This window comes from Nerophis lumbriciformis, linkage group LG31 (assembly GCF_033978685.3).
Source record: "Nerophis lumbriciformis linkage group LG31, RoL_Nlum_v2.1, whole genome shotgun sequence".
Taxonomy (NCBI): Eukaryota; Metazoa; Chordata; class Actinopteri; order Syngnathiformes; family Syngnathidae; genus Nerophis; species Nerophis lumbriciformis.
Window position 1 is genome coordinate 7,711,234 of NC_084578.2, and position 21,655 is coordinate 7,732,888.

The following is a 21,655-nucleotide window of genomic DNA, read 5'->3' on the forward strand; positions in this document are numbered from 1 at the left end:
AATCAATCAAACCTTAATAAACTAAACTAAAGTAAACTAATAATAATAATAATAATAATAATATAAATATATTTTATTTGTAAAAAGCACTTTACATTGAGTAAACAACTTCAAAGTGCTACAGTGTATTAAAAAAATTAAATAAAAAGATAATTAAAAAAATAAAAAATAAAAACTAGAACAGCCAAATAGCTAAAACTAATAACGCAGTCCCTTTGTTTTAATGAAGAACTCTGCAGTTAAAGTCACACATTATTGTATTGAATGGAGAGACATTTTTGTCTGAATTATACATGTGAATATTCTGTGGATTTTAGAGTGTGGGAGCAGCTCAAATGCATAAAAACAAAGCCCTAATTAGACGAACCTAAAACTTCCCGATTAATTCAGATTTTTTTTGGTCACAAACTAATAACATGTTAATTTTTTTTTTTTAAACAAATAATACAACATTAAAAGCATTGGTCGGGAACCAATTACCGCGGTGGTTTTGTTTTCTTCTCGGATTCGATAGCAGTCGGTATTTAGTGTTCCTCCAAAACAAGTCCGCCTTTCCGGTTCCGGAGCACGCTGTAACAGCTGACGAGGACTCTGCAGTGAAGCGTTTTTCGCCAAAATCTCCCAGAAAAGACTTCGCCATGATTAAAGAGGAAGCTCCTGGGTAAGAAGCGCCTTTTAAGGGAATAATATATTGACACGGCATGTCTCATGTCGAAAACTAGCGACTTATAGAAGAGTAGGAAGACTAGTTAACATTAGCCATGGCTTGCCACCACAAGCATGAGATTGCGTCATCTGTCAGTGGAAGTAAGTCACATTGTTGTCATAGTCTGTGATTAAATGTGTTATATTCAACAACTAATTGTTTACTATCCAGTGTTTCAAAGTGTAGTTTAATTTACAGGGTCTCTCGCAACGTTTAGGATTAACAGCCAGATGCAATTCATAGATTGCATTTAAAAGCCTCTTTGTGTTTTTATTTCTAGAATATGTAGTTACTGTCATGTGTGGATGAATGTGGCCAGAGGCTTAAAAATGTGTTAAACTGTTTAACTAAATTTTTTTAAGCCTCTGGCCACACTGGTGTCAAAAGTGCGGCTAGGGGGCCGTTTGCTGGCCGCAGGCAACTTTTTTACGGCCCCGCGGCACATTTAAAAAATAATACAAAAATACTATAATCGTTGCATTATTGACACTAATAACACAGAACTGCTGTTACTTTAAATCTACCATTGCTCTAAAATAATAATTCATTATTATCAATATTGGTTTGAATTATACTTGCCAACCTTGAGACCTCAGAATTAGGGAGCTATTCAAAAGGCAGCTGGGTGGGGTGTGTGTCTGTGTGTGTGTATATTAGAGATGCGCGGATAAGCAATTATTTCATCCGCAACCGCATCAGAAAGTCGTCAACCATCCGCCATCCACCCGATCTAACATTTAATCAAACCCGCACCCGCCCGTTGTTATATATCTAATATAGACGATGCAAGGCATTAGTGAGGTTATAAAGCTTTTGCCTGTTAAAGAAAGGAGACTGATCCAATGCAGCACAGACATTCGCGTGTCACGCTGTCACGGTCCAGACGCACACCAGTGCGCAATCATATGGGAGCCGCGCTGAGCGCACCTCCAAGCGCGTGGAGGTGCGATGTCCCTCGCGCCCGAGGCTTCAGCGCGCATCGCGGCGGCCATCCTACTCGTCGCGGCCTAGCCCTCGCGGCTCTCGCTGCCGGCGACGGCCGGGTATGGGCCCGACGCTCCAGCGCCATCCATTTTCAGGGCTTGTTGATTCGGCAGGTGGGTTGTTACACACTCCTTAGCGGGTTCCAAATTGGTTTAACTGCCACCCGCCTGAATCTATTTAAAATCTAATTTTTTTAAATTTCAACCACCCGACCCGCGGATAAAATCAAATTTTTTTTAATTTCAACCGCCCGACCCACGGATAATCCGCGGACTCCGCGGTTGTGTCCGCAAACCGCGCATCTCTAGTGTGTGTATATATATATATATATATATATATATATTAGGGCCTCAACTAAAGATTAATTTGATAATCGATTAATCTGTCGATTATTACTTCGATTAATCGATTAATAATCGGATAAAAGAGACTAACTACATTTCTATACTTTCCAGTATTTTATTGGAAAAAAAACAGCATACTGGCACCATACTTATTTTGATTATTGTTTCTCAGCTGTTTGTACATGTTGCAGTTTATAAATAAAGGTTTATAAAAAAAAAGAAAATGGCCTCTGTGCATGCGCATAGCATAGATCCAACGAATCGATGACCAAATTAATCGCCAACTATTTTCATAATCGATTTTAATCGATTTAATCGATTAGTTGTTGCAGCCCTTATATATATATATATATATATATATATATATATATATATATATATATATATATAGCTGTAATTCACTGACATTCAAGTATTTCTTATATATATGTATATATATATATATATACATATATATGTCTTAATAAGGTTATCCAAAAAATAGTGCTCGATACCGTAGTAGAGCGCAATATATGTATGTGTGGGAAAAAAAATCACAAGACTACTTCATCTCTACAGGCCTGTTTCATGAGGGGTTCCCTCAATCATCAGATTTTTTTTTTTTTTTTCTCCTGATGATTGAGGGAACCCCTCATGAAACAGGCCTGTAGAGATGAAGTAGTCTTGTGATTTTTTTATCCCACACATACATATATATATATATATATATATATATATATATATATATATATATATATATATATATATATATATATATAAAATTAAAGGTAAAGCACCAATGATTGTCACACACACACTAGGTGTGGTGAAATGTGTCCTCTGCATTTGACCCATCCCCTTGATCACCCCCTGGGAGGTGAGGGGAGCAGTGAGCAGCAGCGGTGGCCGCACCCGGTTATCGTTTTTGGTGATTTAACCCCCAATTCCAACCCTTGATGCTGAGTGCCAAGCAGGGAGGTAATGGCTCCCATTTTTATAGTCTTTGGTATGACTCGGCCGGGGTTTGAACTCACAACCTACCCATCTCAGGGCGGACTCTCTAACCACTAGGCCACCGAGTATGTTTTACTAATTTTTTAATTGTAATTTTTTACGGCCCCGTGGCACATTTAAAAAAACAAAAAAAAACAACTAATTGTGCATTATTGACACTAATAACACAGAACTGCTGTTACTTTAAATCTACCATTGCTCTGAAATAATAATTCATTAATATCAATGTTGGTTTGAATCATACTTGCCATCCTTGAGACCTCAGAATTAGGGAGATATTCAAAAGGCCCGCTGGGGGTGTGTATATATATATTTATATATATATATATATGTGTATGTATGTAAGATATATATATATGTATATATATATATATACAATCTATCCATCTATCCATCTATCCATCTATCTATCCATCTATCTATCTATATATATATATATATATATCTGTAATTCACTGAAATTCAAGTATTTGGGGAAAATATTGCATTGTTCTTGCCATAAAAAGCAGGGTTTTGACAATAAAGGCATTTAACGCACAACAAAATGTACTCCGGACGTGAAACCGATCGCTAGGCCCTGACCGTACGTCCTCTTTTCACCGGACATGTCCTCTTTTGCGGAGCGGTCGGGCGGTGTTTCTTAAATGCCTCAAATGTCCGGCATTTTGAGTTAGGGTTGCGTGTATTTTCAATATACGTTCAGGGTTAAGAAGGTTAAAAACAACAAATTGTGTGTGCAGCAGCATTCGTGAGGGAGGGGCAGAGACAGAGAGAGAGAGAGAGAGTTATGATAAACGCGCATGCGTCGTCAGGCTCTGCTTTTTATCCATACATTTATCAGATAACATTTTATATTATCTATAGCAGGGGTGTCAAAAGTGTGCATTTTTGTAACATTTTCCTTGTTTTATTTGGCAATTTGAAAGAGCATGGCGCCAGTATGCTGTTTTTTTCCCCAATAGAATACTGGAAAGGATAGAAATGTAGTTTGTCTCTTTTATCCGATTATTAATCGATTAATCGAAGCAATAATCGACAGATTAATAGATGATCAAATTAATCGTTAGTTGCGCCCTATATATATATATCAGTGACGTGCGGTGAGGTTGATGGCTGGTGAGGCACTGACTTCATCACAGTCAGATTTACAAACATATGAACCCTAAAGAGTATCTTATTCACCATTTGATTGGCAGCAGTTAACGGGTTATATTTAAAAGCTCATACCAGCATTCTTCCCTGCTTGGCACTCAGCATCAAGGGTTGGAATTGGGGGTTAAATCACCAAAAATGATTCCCGGGCGCGGCGCCGCTGCTGCCCACTGCTCCCCTCACCTCCCAGTGGGTGATCAAGGGGATGGGTCAAATGCAGAGGACACATTTCACCACACCTAGTGTGTGTGTGACAATCATTGGTACTTTAACTTAACTTTAACTTTACACATACAAACTGTAGCACACAAAAAAGCACATTTAATTAAAAAAACTTTATTATGGTCTCACCTTTACTTATAAGTGCGGGAACAGTGGTGTTCGTGTTGGAGGAGTTGTGAATGAATGAAATATGAAATCCGTGCTGCAGTCTGCAGGTGTACCTAATGTTGTGTCCCTGCAGTCGTTCACGGCTCCTCCGGCGCGAGCATTGTTGTTTTTGCACTTTTTGGCTTCTTGTTAAGTTTTTTTGGGTGGATTCGGTCTTGCACGTGGAGGGTTTGGGTGTGGCTTTGGTTGGTGTGGCGCTCCCGTCGGGGGGTGCATTAACCGGCACTAGGAGGCGGGATTACTGCGAGCATCAGCCAGTGCGTCTTCGCAGCAGTTTTATGATTGCTCAGCACAAGAAATATGTTACACACATACAGTTGTTGACAAAATACACTGTACATTATATACCTCAGCTAACTAAACTATGGAAATGTATAATATAATTCATATAGCAATACGGTCTCACTGCACAGCAGGCCAGCAGTTAGCCAGTCATTGCGCAATCCATGTTGAGGCACTGAGTGACGTGCCTCAACTGGCTGCTGATCACCGCACCGTCTCTTCTCAGTATTTGAACGGCAAATGTGAAAATTCAGCGTTTTTGAATAAAAATAATCTAAAACTGGTGAAGTTAAATGGAAAATAACTTTATAGTATAATCACTGAATACATAACAATTTAATACATTTTTTTCTTTTTACATTTTTTTTCTTTCCATGAAGGCAGGTGAGGCGGGGCCTCACCTGCCTCCAGTGACCGCACGTCACTGATACGTATACACATATATATATATATATATATATATATATATATATATATATGAAAATACATACACTAAAAAAAGTTTAGTCTGGCCCCTGGCCAGATTCTTTTTACCCAATGTGGCCCCGGAATCAAAAAGTTTGGGGACCCCTGGTGTTTCTAAATATAAACGTAAACTAACAATAGCACGTAAAAAAGCAATATTCATGGCAACGTTCCCAACAGACACTGCCACAGCCAGAGAGTAAAGTCACATGATGCTTTTTTTGTACTTTCAAAATAAAAGCACATATTGTATACTTCTTTATTTTTTTAGGGGGGGGGGGCACGTCCCCCTGTTTCCTACGCCTACGCATGTGGCCAAGAATGTTGTTTTTGTTGGCAATGTAGCTTTGTTTGACCTTTAAAGCCGACATTAATGGTGTTCGTGTAAGTCATCTGCACCACCCACTTATTCGGTTTATTAAATAACCTCCATGAACAAAAACATTAAAGCTTGTCAAACAAGCGTACAACCTCGGCCTACATCTCAGTTTGTATTGGCAATGCTTGAAAGTTAAACACATGGAGTTGACACACTATTGCATGTGAAGTTATTATTGGCAAACATCTGTAGTTATTGATGTCAGTTCTTGAGGTTACTATGCAAATCCATGTTCCTAATCATCCACATTCCTCGTGAGTTTTCCCTCATTCCTTTCCTTTTAACAACACTCCGTAAACGTTTGGGAACTGAGGAGACACATTTTTGAAGCTTTTCAGGTGTAATTCTTTCCCATTCTTGCTTGATGTACAGCTTAAGTTGTTCAACAGTCCGGGGGTCTCTGTTGTGGTATTTTAGGCTTCATAATGCGCCACACATTTTCAATGGGAAACCGGTCTAGACTAGAGGCAGGCCAGTCTAGTACCCGCACTCTTTTACTATGCTGTTGTAACACATGGCTTGGCATTGTCTTGCTGAAATAAGCAGGGGCGTCCATGATAACGTTGCTTGGATGGCAACATATGTTGCTCCAAAACCTGTATGTACCTTTCAGCATAACTGGTGCCTTCACAGATGTGTAAGTTACCCATGCCTTGGGCACTAATACACCCCCATACCATCACACATGCTGGCTTTTGAATTTTGCGCCTAGAACAATCCGGATGGTTCTTTTCTTCTTTGGTCCGGAGGACACGACGTCCACAGTTTCCAAAAACAATTTGAAATGTGGACTCGTCAGACCACAGAACACTTTTACACTTTGCACGAGTCCATCGTAGATGAACTCGGGCCCAGCGAAGCCGGCTGCGTTTCTGGGTGTTGTTGATAAATGGCTTTCGCTTTGCATAGTAGAGTTTTAACTTGCACTTACAGATGTAGCGACAAACTGTAGTTACTGACAGTGGTTTTCTGAAGTGTCCCTGAGCCCATGTGATATCCTTTACACACTGATGTCTGTTTATGATGTAGTACCGCAAGGCCCGTAATATCATCGCTTACGTGCAGTGATTTCTCCAGATTCTCTGAACGTTTTGATGATATTACAGACCTTAAATGGTGACATCCCTAAATTCCTTGCAATAGCTGGTTGAGAAATGTTGTTCTTAAACCGTTCAAAAATTTGCTCGTGCATTTGTTGACAAAGTGGTGACCCTCGCCCCATCCTTGTTTGTGAATGACTAAACATTTCATAGAAACTGCTTTTATACCCAATCATGGCACCCACCTGTTCCCAATTAGCCTGTTCACCTGTGGGATGTTCCAAATAAGTGTTTGATGAGCATTCCTCATCTTTCTCGGTCTTTTTTGCCACTCGTGCCAGCTTTTTTGAAACATGTTGCAGGCATCAAATTCCAAGTGAGCTAATATTTGCAAAAAATAAGGTTTTCCAGGTGGAACTTTAAGTATCTTGTCTTTGCAGTCTATTCAATTGAATATAAGTTGTAAAGGATTTGCAAATCATTGTATTCTGTTTTTATTTACCATTTACACAACGTGACAATTTCACTGGTTTTGGGGTTTGTACATAAAATGAGATTACATATCCCTATTACACAGGAGTTGTTTCTCCATACTGTCATTTGATATTAGATACATTTTGTGCCACCGTAAATGTGTCGATACCTGTCAATGCAGGTTTATGCATAGACCAGGGGTCGGCAACCCGCGCCTCCGGAGCCGCATGCGGCTCTTTGATCACTCTGATGCGGCTCAGCAGCTTACTTGCTGAACCCCCCAATTTTCCCGTGAGACTTCCGGATTTCAGTGCCTCTCGCAGGAAATTCCCGGGATTAATTTTCACCGATTTTCACCCTTAAAGCTATAATAAGGGCTTGCCGTGATGGTACAACATTTGGCGCCCTCTACAATCTGCATTGACAGCGTGCCAGCCCAGCACTTGTTATACAATACATATCTTCTGCTTGCACACGTACGTAACAGCAATGCATACTTGGTCAACAGCCACACAGGTTACACTGACGGTGATCATATAAAACAACTTTAACACTCTTACTAATAATGCGCCACACTTTGAACCAAAACCAAACAAGAATGACAAACACATTTCGGGAGAACATCTGCACCTTAACACAACATAAACACAACAGAACAAACACCCAGAATCCCATGCAGCCCTGACTCTTCCGGGCTACATTATACACACCTGCTACAACCAAACCCCGCCCCCACCCCAAGCCTGCTCCCTCACACATCAACCACCCCCTGTGCGTCGGTTGAGGTGGGCGGGGTTTGGTAGCAGGGGTGTATAATGTATCCCGGAAGAGTTAGGGCTGCATGGGATTCTGGGTATTTGTCCTGTTGTGTTTATGTTGTGTTACGGTGCAGATGTTCTCCCGAAATGTGTTTGTCATTCTTGTTTGGTGTGGGTTCACAGTGTGGCGCATTATTAGTAAGAGTGTTAAAGTTTTTTTTATACCGCCACCGTCAGTGTAACCTGTGTGGTTGTTGAGCAAGTATGCCTTGCTGTCACCTACGTGAGCAAGCGGAAGCCCCATACAACGTGTGACTGATCAGGCACGCTGGTTGTAGTGGGCGCTATATGCTGTACCATCACGGAACGCATGACGCTGACAAGCGCTATTCATTCAAAACCCGCGTGCCGCACCAGCTTAAAAATTCCATATAAAGATGTGGGCAGCGTGTCTGAGACCCCTGGTTTGTACATAGCACAAAGTAAAAAAAAAATTTATATGCAGTGTTATGTCATTTAAATTTTCAAAAATTTTTGCGGCTCCCATTGTTTTCTATAATTTGTGAAACTGGTCAAAATGGCTCTTTGACTGGTAAAGGTTGCCGACCCCTGGCATAGACTCATTTTTTTAAACGTTTTTCTTTGAAATGTAAGCCTAAGGTTTTTGTAATGTTACGATTGGTAGCTGCAGATATCCTTTGCCCATGTGCATTTTCTCACGCTTTCAGAGATACATTTGGAGCATCAGTGGCTTCTCCTGAGTGTGTGGGGGATGTTTATTGATGTTCTGATGACATAATAGTCGGAATGACAGCTGTGTTTCTTGAGTACCTGCTCACCCTTGCTCATAAACATCTTAAAATGGGACCCATCAGGGAAAGGCAACGAAGTTCCTTTATTTTGCGTTTGTTATCATGCATTAGACAATGGTGACTTTTGCAATAATAATATTAGAAACATGTTGTACTAAGTGGCTGAGTATTAGGGGCCTCAAAAAATATATATATTTTTGAATTAATTGTGATTCTTATTTGTAACAATTCTTAAAAGATAAAAAAAAAATCCATCCATCCATCCATCTTCTTCCGCTTATCCGAGGTCGGGTCGCGGGGGCAGCAGCCTAAGCAGGGAAGCCCAGACTTCCCTCTCCCCAGCCACTTCGTGCAGCTCCTCCCTGGGGATCCCGAGGCGTTCCCAGGCCAGCCGGGAGACATAGTCTTCCCAACGTGTCCTGGGTCTTCCTCGTGGCCTCCTACCGGTCGGACGTGCCCTAAACACCTCCTTAGGGAGGCGCTCGGGTGGCATCCTGACCAGATGCCCGAACCACCTCATCTGGCTCCTCTCGATGTGGAGGAGCAGCGGCTTTACTTTGAGCTCCCTCCGGATGACAGAGCTTCTCACCCTATCTCTAAGGGAGAGCCCCGCCACCCGGCGGAGGAAACTCATTTCGGCCGCTTGTACCCGTGATCTTGTCCTTTCGGTCATAACCCAAAGCTCATGACCATAGGTGAGGATGGGAACGTAGATCGACCGCTAATTTGAGAGCTTTGCCTTCCGGCTCAGCTCCTTCTTCACCACAACAGATCGATACAGCGTCCGCATTACTGAATACGCCGCACCGATCCGCCTGTCGATCTCACGATCCACTCTTCCCCCACTCGTGAACAAGACTCCGAGGTACTTGAACTCCTCCACTTGGGGCAAGATCTCCTCCCCAACCCGGAGATGGCACTCCACCCTTTTCCGGGCGAGAACCATGGACTCGGACTTGGAGGTGCTGATTCTCATCCCAGTCGCTTCACACTCAGCTGCGAACCGATCCAGTGAGAGCTGAAGATCCTGGCCAGATGAAGCCATCAGGACCAAATCATCTGCAAAAAGCAGAGACCTAATCCTGCAGCCACCAAACCGGATCCCCTCAACGTCTTGACTGCGCCTAGAAATTCTGTCCATAAAAGTTATGAACAGAATTGGTGACAAAGGGCAGCCTTGGCGGAGTCCAACCCTCACTGGAAACGTGTCCGACTTACTGCCGGCAATGCGAACCAAGCTCTGACACTGATCATACAGGGAGCGAACTGCCACAATCAGACAGTCCGATACCCCATACTCTCTGAGCACTCCCCACAGGACTTCCCGAGGGACACGGTCGAATGCCTTCTCCAAGTCCACAAAGCACATGTAGACTGGTTGGGCAAACTCCCATGCACCCTCAAGGACCCTGCCGAGAGTATAGAGCTGGTCCACAGTTCCACGACCAGGACGAAAACCACACTGTTCCTCCTGAATCCGAGGTTCGACTATCCGGTGTAGCCTCCTCTCCAGTACACCTGAATAGACCTTACCGGGAAGGCTGAGGAGTGTGATCCCACGATAGTTAGAACACACCCTCCGGTTCCCCTTTTTAAAAAGAGGAACCACCACCCCGGTCTGCCAATCCAGAGGCACTGCCCCCGATGTCCACGCGATGCTGCAGAGTCTTGTCAACCAAGACAGCCCTACAGCATCCAGAGCCTTAAGGAACTCCGGGCGGATAAAAAAAAAAAGTTTAATAAAAAAAAAATCTGTTTTATATATACGGTGTCACCACAGACTACAGTTGCAGACACGCGCACATTTTCAGGACTTATGCAGATCCCAAATACACATCAGCAGGTTTCAGAAGGTAAGAAAAAGTTGGTTTTGCATAATATTGCGAAACAAAACGCCAAATAATCCATCCATCCATCCATTTTCTACTGCTTGTCCCTTTCGGGGTCGCGGGGGTCTGCTGGAGCCTAACTCAGCTGTATTCGGGCGGTAGGTGGGGTACATATGTCTGCTAATAGTTGCCATTTTGCGGTCCTTATATACCGTATTTTTCGGACTATGAGTCGCAGTTTTTTTCATAGTTTGGCCGGGGTGCGACTTATACTCAGGAGTGACTTATGTGTGAAATTAACACATTACCGTAAAATATCAAATAATATTATTTATCTCATTCACGTAAGAGACTAGACGTATAAGATTTCATGGGATTTAGCGATTAGGAGTGACAGATTGGTTGGTAAACGTATAGCATGTTCTATATGTTATAGTTATTTGAATGACTCTTACCATAATATGTTACATTAACATACCAGTTGGTTATTTATGCCTCATATAACGTACACTTATTCAGCCTGTTCTTTATTTATTTTAAATTGCCTTTCAAATGTCTATTCTTGGTGTTGGGTTTTATCAAGTAAATTTCCCCCAAAAATGCGACTTATACTCCAGTACGACTTATATATGTTTTTTTCCTTCTTTATTATTCATTTTCGGCAGGTGCGACTTATACTCTGGTGCGACTTATACTCCGAAAAATACGGTACACACAGTGACACCATAATAATACCATAACAATCCATCAAGCGGTGCGGCTTCATAGCTTACCAAAGTCGTACTAAAAACCATTTGACAGATTTTTGAGTGCCGTGTGTAATGTTTTATATTCTCAATGGAACATTTAAAGTTTTGGTGTTGTTTACTGCCATCATATTGCAGTCTACACGTATCTCTTATGTGTGACTGCTATCTATTAGTCACACTTATCATTACACCATGTACCAAACAAAATGTATTCGAGGTCAGTAAGCACAACCAGAATTATGCCGTACATTAGGCACACCGGGTTATAAGGCGCACTGTCGATTTTTGAGAAAATGAAAGGATTTTAAGTGCGCCTTATAGTCCAAAAAATACGGTACTTGAGGGGGCGTGGCTACAGGATAGAGTTGCCAATTGAGAAACATTTTCTGAGGTTTTGCATGCAGCTCATATAATTTTACATTACATACTGTTAATAATATTACTAAATTATAGAGATGTCGGCAGTCCGATATTATCGGCCGATAAATGCTTGAAAATGTAATATAGGAAATTATCGGTATCAAAAAGTAAACATTTTTAAAACGCCGCTGTACGGATTGGTACACGGCCGTAGGGAGAAGTACAGAGCGCCAATAAACCTTAAAGGTACTGCCTTTGCATGCCGGCCCAATCACATAATATCTACGGCTTTTCACACACACACACAAGTGAATGCAATGCATACTTGGTCAACAGCCATACAGGTCACACTGAGGGTGGCCGTATAAACAACTTTAACACTGTTACAAATATGCGCCACACTGTGAACCCACACCAAACAAGAATGACAAACACATGTCGGGAGAACATCCGCACCGTAACACAACATAAACACAACAGAACAAATACCCAGAACTCCTTGCAGCACTAACTCTTCCGGGACGCTACAATATACACACCTCAACCCCGCTCACCTCAACCTCCCCATGCTCTCTCAGGGAGAGCATGTCCCAAATTCCAAGCTGCTGTTTTGAGGCGTGTTAAAAAAAAAAAAAAATGCACTTTGTGACTTCAATAAAAAATATGGCATTGCCATGTTGGCATTTTTTTCCATAACTCGAGTTGATTTATTTTGGAAAACCTTGTTACATTGTTTAATGCATCCAACAAAATTAGGCATAATAATGTGTTAATTCCACGACTGTATACATCAGTATCGGTTGATATAGGAATCGCTAATTAAGAGTTGGATAATATTGGAATATCGGATATCAGCAAAAAAAAGCCATTATCGGACATCTCTACTAAATTATCTACTAAAATAACTCAAAATGTTGTGGTAGATTACATGGGACATGTGTCAAAAAGAGGTTGGTAGATGAGAATAAATCTAAAGGTAAAATATAATGTAGAAATGCACCCAATTGCAGGAAATGTAGTCTTGATTTTCAAAATGTTCTTTCAGCGTTTGTGTTGATAGAAATGTTCCTCTTTTTTTCACTCAATGTTCCTTTTTTTCTCGAATAGTACTTTCATGCCGTTGGCTGAATAAGCGGGGTATATGTTTTAATCACTGTAATATTGTTTAAAAAAGGTTGATGCATGTTGTGACCGTTGTAGGGTTAATTTAACATAATTCTGTTGTTGTAATTATCTTTGATCATTGTTTGGTGTGGGTTGTGTTTTGAAGATGGGATTTGATAAACGGTTAGCTTTGGAGCAGCTGCACCCCACACAGTAATTACTTGCCTGGGGTAATAAGAGTTGTTAATCCTGTTCAACTCAGTTAACCTGAACTGGAGACATATTTGATACACAATTGTGAGGGTTTGCATTATAGAACCCGGGTTAAGAAATAGTACAGCTGCTGGGATGCAGAGTCCGTTGAAGGTACACATTTTGATTTACAGTTTTTCATTGGAAATATATGACCAGTCGAATTTTTAGGGATGCACATATTCTTTGTCCAAACTGATATCAATTTCAAATAAGCTTTTCAAGATTGATATTGATACCGACAATAAATAACTAATAGCCGGCCCCCTATAAAGTCCCACATAGCTGGCAGAAACTCTTAATAGATCCTGAAGAACTACATCTACCTGGGTAGATTTTTGGTGGAAACACAGGGGGAACTTTATTTAAATAAGTAAATGGGAAAGTTCCTGCGGTGGAAAAGGGCCTAATCTTGCTTTCCTACATCCTCCAAACGAGGAGTACTTTTGACTTTGTTTTGTCAAACAATTGCGTGTAATAAAAGAGAATAATGAACTAGTTGAAATATTGTGCTGTTATTGTTAAACTGTCAATTCGGGCTGGGCGATATATCGCGGGTTTGTCTCTGTGCGATATAGAAAATGACTATATTGTGATATTGGAGTACCGTATTTTCCGCACCATAAGGCGCCCTGGGTTAAAAGCCGCGCCTTCAATGAACGGCATATTTCAAAACTTTGTCCACCTATAAGCCGCCCGGTGTTGTAAGCCGCATCTAACTGCGCTAAAGGAATGTCGAAAAAACAGTCAAATAGGTCAGTCAAACTTTAATAATATATTAAAACCAGCGTGATGTGGGCGCGCATGGAATCGTATATCAACATGGACGGAGCTGCGTGAAAAAAGCCACCCGGCCTCTTCGCGTAAACTTAAACTTACCTTAACCACTCGCTCATCTTTTCTTCATCCATCCCTTCGAGTTAGCTTTTATGATGACGCCGGCTGGAAAGGTCTCTTTTGGTAAGGTCTTCCTTTTGAATATCACCATGGGTGGAAGTGTCTGGCCATTAGCATGGCAAGCTAGAACCACAGTGAAGGATGACTTCTCATTCCCTGTGGTGCGAATATTCACCGTACGTGCTCCCGTTGTATCCACAGTGCGGTTCACAGGAATATCAAAAGTCAGTGGAACCTCGTCCATGTTGATAATGTTCTCTGGCCGGATCTTTTTTTCAGCTATCTTGTTTTTACAATATGCACGGAAAGTAGCCAGCTTTTCTTGAAAGTCTTTAGGCAGTTGCTGTGAAATAGTAATCCGTGTGCGGATGGAGAGATTGCGTCTTTTCATGAACCGGATCCCTGTCGCTTAGTAGGAGCCATTTTGTGGTCTTTACAGATGTAAACACACAAAGGAAATGAAACGTACGGTAATATCCGCGCGCTTTTTCTTCTTCTACGCGGGCGGGTGGTTGCTTACAGTAGAAGAAGAAGCGCTTCCTGTTCTATGGGGGCGGGTGCATACCTTGGCGGTTGCTTGCGTAGAAGAAGAAGCGCTTCCTGTTCTACCGGGAAAAAAGATGGCGGCTGTTTACCGAAGTTGCGAGATCGAAACTTTATGAAAATGAATCGTAATATTAATCCATATATAAAGCGCACCGGGTTAAAAGCCGCACTGTCAGCTTTTGAGTAAATTTGTGGTTTTTAGGTGCGGCTAATAGTGCGGAAAATACGGTATACGTTCTCAGGTAGTTGCTTTTAGCTGCGGGCATTACACTACAGGCGTTTCTCACTCTTCGTTGTCTCTCCTTCTCACAGAGACTTAAACAAGCGCACTTTCTTACATACGTCACATACGTATACGCCCTCATGGGTAACGTTAGCTGTGGTGCTGGCGGTGTTGTGCGAGTGGTAATACGAGAGAAAGAAGGTGCGAATCTGGTAACAAATGAAGGAAGAATAATGAATTCCCAAGAAAAACAGCACAGGGTCATCGTCTGGCGGTGGTTTGGCTTCAAGCGGGAAGATGTTGAACAGGTATGCGGCAAAAGCGTTGCTACAAAATGTAGCATTACTGCTAATATGTAGCATCATTTGAAAAGTCACCCGCTAGAGAATGAAGAGTGCTTGAAACTCCGCATGTCAACATCTCCGTTTGGTGCCACACCCACAAAATGCCCAAGCAACCATTTCCACATCAACATCGTATGAAAAAAATAGTCAACAACAGAAGGAGATAACGTCCACAGGAAGCTACCACATAGCGAAGGATTTGATTTCCTATTATGCAGCTAATTTTTATTGGACACTTATTGAAATATTTTGCACAAAAGTGCACTTTATTTGTTTTAAACTATTGTAGTGGTGTTCTGTACAAAACGTGCACTTTAATTTAGTGATGTTTTGACATGTCATCTTAGTAGGGATGTCCCGATCCGATATTTGGATCGGATCGGCCGCCGATATTTGCCAAAAAATGCCTATCGGCAAGGCATGGGAAAAGGCCGATCCAGATCCAGTTTAAAAAAAACTCCGGTCCGTGTTTTCCAACGCACCGATTTAAATAATACATTCCACTTTTCTGCTGCTCCCTAATTTCCGTTCCGCATTTTCCAGCACACCTTCAACACATCCACAGGTCTGTGGATTCTAACGCAGTTGCTTTTAGCTGCTGGCATTACACGACAGGCTCTTCTCACTCTTTCCTGTGTCTCCCTCTCACAGACAGCGAGCGCAGCTTCTTACACATGTCACATACTGTCACGTCATACTTCACATACGTATACGTCCTCTCCCAGCAGAGAGGTAGCAGCATGGCTAACGTTAGCTGTGATGCTAGCGCTGCCGCTAAGGTGCGCGCCTGCTCAAGCGTCCTCTGCGCACGGTAAATCTATGCCACACACAAAATCAAATAAAAAAAATAAGCGCATAACAATTTTCGACACACGGACACGACAGAGAAAACAGTTTTCGTCATCATTGTTCAAATATTGTAACGTCTGTTGAGACGCTTATCTCCATTCGGTGCCACACGTCCATACCATCAAAATGCCGAGGCAAACATTTCCACATCAACACCGTATGAAAAAAAATAGTGATTTTTTTAGTTGTGATTTCCTTCTCTGCATGAAAGTTTAAAAGTAGCATATATTAATGCAGTATGAAGAAGAATGTTTTAATGTAGACACATAGAATCATCATACTGCTGTGATTATATGCATCAAGTGTTCATTCAAGGCTAAGGCAAAATATCGAGATATATATCGTGTATCGCAATATGGCCTTAAAATATCGCAATATTAAAAAAAGGCCATATCGCCCAGCCCTAGTTCAATGATGCCATTTCTGTTTGTCATGTATAATTTTGTCTATTTTGTGTTTATCCTTGAATAAACAGGTCAGTTTCTTGTTACCAACCATTGTGTATTATTCAAACTCCCCTAATTCAGCTGGCTAGTTGTTATCAAGAGTACTAAAACCCTTTTCAACATGATTCTGACAACTAAGTAGGCTAAATAACTTTAAACTTTAATACATGCTCGGATAGGCCTGTATCGGTCAGTATCGGTATCGGATCGGAAGTGCAAAAACAATATCGGTATCGGATCGGAAGTGCAAAAACCTGGATCGGGACATCCCTAATGTAGGCACATAGAATCATCATACTGCTGTGATTATATGCATCAAGTGTTCATTCAAGGCTAAGGCAAAATATCCAGATATATATCGTGTATCGTGACATGGCCTAAAAATATTGAGATATTAATAAAAGGCCATATCGCCCAGCCCTACTGTCAATAGCACTCACAATAAATACTTTGACAAATGTACAGTTAATGCATGTGATCGGCCGATCTCACTCTGGGAGAACCAGAATAGGGCAGCATAACTACCCGATCAAAACATCCCCAGCAAACTTAAAACAGGTTTTTCTTCCTCTGAAACAGTGAAGAAGTTCCACACAATCAAGGCCATGTTTGTTTATAGTGAGCTCAGGAGAAGTGAGGACCTCCTACTCATTTTATATCATCCTTCACGGTTAAAGTTCTCAGAAGAGAAAATGAAAATTGCACCCAGTTAACAGAAGGGTATCGCGTTACGTTTTTTAATGACTTCATTTTTTTTTAGATGAGGCTTTATTGCTGTTTATAGTGATACTTTGATCCTTGTTATTTCCTATGACTAAGCAAGCGCTGTTTCTAAATAGCTCATAGGCTTCCTTTCGGTCAGGCCACCTGGTCTGAGAGGAACCAAACTGCACGCACCTGCAATCTCAACTTGCATAATAAAAGCTAATGCAAGACATTTTGAGAAATGCAACGTTAAAACGTGTCGATGAGATCAGATGTAGAGTACTGGATTTGGTTTCATCTTGTACCTTCTTCCGGTCTTTTACTTATTAGAATAGATTAGAATAGAAAGTACTGTATTGATCCCTGGAGGGAATTCAGCACCACAGTTCGCTCACAATTGACAATAAACACTTAGGTATTTTTTACATGTGAATAATATAAATACAGTCTATTATACAGCATTATTCACATGTGAATAACATAAATACAGTCTATTATACAGCATTATTCACATGTGACTAATATAAATACAGTCTATTATACAGCATTATTCACATGTGAATAATATAAATACAGTCTATTATACAGCATTATTCACATGTGAATAACATAAATACAGTCTATTATACAGCATTATTCACATGTGACTAATATAAATACAGTCTATTATACAGCATTATTCACATGTGCATAATATAAATACAGTCTATTATACAGCATTATTCACATGTGAATAACATAAATACAGTCTATTATACTGCATTATTCACATGTGAATAACATAAATACAGTCTATTATACAGCATTATTCAAATGTGAATAATATAAATACAGTCTATTATACAGCATTATTCACATGTGAATAATATAAATACAGTCTATTATACAGCATTATTCACATGTGAATAATATAAATACAGTCTATTATACAGCATTATTCACATGTGAATAACATAAATACAGTCTATTATACAGCATTATTCACATGTGAATAATATAAATACAGTCTATTATACAGCATTATTCACATGTGAATAATATAAATACAGTCTATTATACAGCATTATTCACATGTGAATAACATAAACAGTCTATTATACAGCATTATTCACATGTGAATAATATAAATACAGTCTATTATACAGCATTATTCACATGTGAATAATATAAATACAGTCTATTATACAGCATTATTCACATGTGAATAACATAAATACAGTCTATTATACAGCATTATTCACATGTGAATAATATAAATACAGTCTATTATACAGCATTATTCACATGTGAATAATATAAATACAGTCTATTATACAGCATTATTCACATGTGAATAATATAAATACAGTCTATTATACAGCATTATTCACATGTGAATAATTTAAATACAGTCTATTATACAGCATTATTCACATGTAAATAATATAAATACAGTCTATTATACAGCATTATTCACATGTGAATAATACAAATGCAGTCTATTATACAGCATTATTCACATGTGAATAATATAAATACAGTCTATTATACAGCATTATTCACATGTGAATAATATAAATACAGTCTATTATACAGCATTATTCACATGTGAATAATATAAATACAGTCTATTATACAGCATTATTCACATGTGACTAATACAAATGCAGTCTATTATACAGCATTATTCACATGTGAATAAAATAAATACAGTCTATTATACAGCATTATTCACATGTGAATAATATAAATACAGTCTATTATACAGCATTATTCACATGTGAATAACATAAATACAGTCTATTATACAGCCTTATTCACATGTGAATAATATAAATACATTATACATTTAAGTACATTATTGTATATATATAACGTTATTGTATATATTCTCACTTTTTATGCCAGTCTTTGGCAGTTTTCCCCTAAAGTTTCACCTGAAACTGTTTTACCTTGAAGTTATGTGTGCCCACAACGAAAGATGCACAGTTGCTGACAAAATAATCATTCAAAAACAGTGGTGTTCCATTTCACAGTGAGACTGGGACAAATGTTAAAGATATAACAGTCTTTAGGTTTTACTTGACGATATATAGACCTACAAATTATTGCCGATAAACTATATACTTTACAGATACTGTATAATGATTGTATTTCAGTCAGTACAGATTGGCGTCTTATTAGTGTTGTGCTTTACAAACTCAAACATGTTTCGTGCTGACGCAAAAACTAGCTTATCTCTTTCCGTAGCTAGCTTTTCCGGCTAATACCGAAGCATGCCGATGTGTTAGTACGCTAGAAAAAGAGTTCCTCAGTGTTCTCTCTTACAATAACAATGTTGTTACAGCTTGGTTATTGTACAGGTTACGGAACGTAAATAAAGTATCCTTGACGGTTTCTGAATAAATTTTTAAAGGGACTTAGAGGTAAAATAGATTGATTGATTGCGAGCCACCAAGAACGAGACGATTTTTACATGTTTTAATTAGGGATGTCCCGATCCAGGTTTTTGCACTTCCGATCCGATACCGATATTGTTTTTTCACTTCCGATCCGATACCGATACTGACCGATACTGGCCTATCCGAGCATGTATTAAAGTTTAAAGTTATTTAGCCTACTTAGTTGTCAGAATCATGTTGAAAAGGGTTTTAGTACTCTTGATAACAACTAGCCAGCTGAATTAGGGGAGTTTGAATAATACACAATGGTTGGTAACAAGAAACTGACCTGTTTATTCAAGGATAAACACAAAATAGACAAAATTATACATGACAAACAGAAATGGCATCATTGAAACTAGGGCTGGGCGATATGGCCTTTTTTTAATATTGCGATATTTTAAGGCCATATTGCGAAACACGATATACATCTCGATATTTTGCCTTAGCCTTGAATGAACACTTGATGCATATAATCACAGCAGTATGATGATTCTATGTGTTTTGATTGATTGAGACTTTTATTAGTAGGTTGCACAGTGAAGTACATATTCCGTACAATTGACCACTAAATGGTAACACCCGAATAGGTTTTTCAACTTGTTTAAGTCGGGGTCCACTTATTTTTGATTCATGATACAGATATATACTATCAGATATATACTATCATCATAATACAGTCATCACACAAGATAATCACATTGAATTATTTACATTATTTATAATCCGGGGTGTGGAGGGGGGCGCCGGATGTAAGTGTCAAAAAGACAGCCAAAAGAGTTTGATATGAGAATAAATCTAAAGTTAAAATATAGGGTAGAAATGCACCCATTTGCAGGAAATGTAGTCTTGATTTTCAAAATGTTCTTTCAATGCTTGCATGTCTACATTAAAACATTCTTCTTCATACTGCATTAATATATGCTACTTTTAAACTTTCATGCAGAGAAGGAAATCACAACTAAAAAAAATCACTATTTTTTTCATACGGTGTTGATCTGGAAATGTTTGCCTCGGCATTTTGATGGTGTGGACGTGTGGCACCGAATGGAGATAAGCGTCTCGACAGACGTTACAATATTTGAACAATGATGACGAAAACTGTTTTCTCTGTCATGTCCGTGTGTCGAAATTTGTTATGCGCTTATTTTTTTATTTGATTTTGTGCGTGGCATATATTTGCCGTGCGCAGAGGACGCTTGAGCAGGCGCGCACCTTAGCGGCTGCGCTAGCATCACAGCTAACGTTAGCCACGCTGCTACCTCTCTGCTGGGAGAGGACATATACGTATGTGAAGTATGACGTGTGTAAGAAGTTGCGCTTGCTGTCTGTGAGAAGGAGACAGAAGGAGTGGGAAGAGCCTGTAGTGCAATGCCAGCAGCTAAAAGCAACTGCGTGAGAATTCACAGACCTGTGGATGTGTTGAAGGTGTGCTGGAAAATGCGGAACGGAAATAGGGAGCAGCAGAAAAGTGGAATGTATTATTTAAATCTGTGCGTTGGAAAACACGGACCGGAGTTTTTTTTTAAACTGGATCTGAATCGGCATTTTCCCATGCCTTGCCGATACGCATTTTTTGGCAAATATCGGCGGCCGATCCGATCCAAATATCGGATCGGGACATCTAGTTTTAATGCAAAAAACTTTTGTCTTCTTGTCTGTCATGATTGTGAATGATAGGCAAAATTCCCCCCCAAAAAGTCCAGGTCTCCTTTAATGTCTCTTGTTTTCATGTTAGCATTTAAGATCGCTAACAAGCTAATGCTAGTCAATCCATGGTTTTATCACGGGTTTATGATCATTTTAATTTAATGCGGTTGTAATACCGGTCGTAAGTTTCACGTAGGGTTGCAAAATTCCGGGAATATTCAAAGTTGGAAACTTTCCATGGAAATTAACGGGAATATATGGGAATTAATGGAAAAATAATGGGGAAAAAACATTGAATGCAATATTCTAGATCTTGCAGCATGATTATTAGCTAAAACAACCTGATTTAATGCAAATTCAGTAGAATTTCAACCCTGCACTGTGCATTCCTCCATCACATGCACAGATAATTGCCAGCATGCTACACACTACAGCAGGGCTATTGAGGCCACACTAGTATTAAAGCCCAAGGACTTCATCCAGTCAGGTAAGTTTTGATGAT

The 21,655-nt window shown here is 39.8% G+C and overlaps 1 protein-coding gene across 1 annotated transcript in view; it reads left to right on the plus strand.

Annotated features, from left to right (window-relative positions):
- The first annotated feature begins 498 nt into the window (after window positions 1-498).
- dars1 (aspartyl-tRNA synthetase 1) overlaps window positions 499-21,655 on the plus strand; it is a 144,541-nt gene continuing 123,384 nt past the window's right edge. Inside the window, exon 1 of the mRNA XM_061926611.1 lies at window positions 499-661. Within this exon, the coding sequence (XP_061782595.1) occupies window positions 639-661 (23 nt within the window). The 5' untranslated portion in view covers window positions 499-638. The remainder of the gene's footprint in view (window positions 662-21,655) is intronic.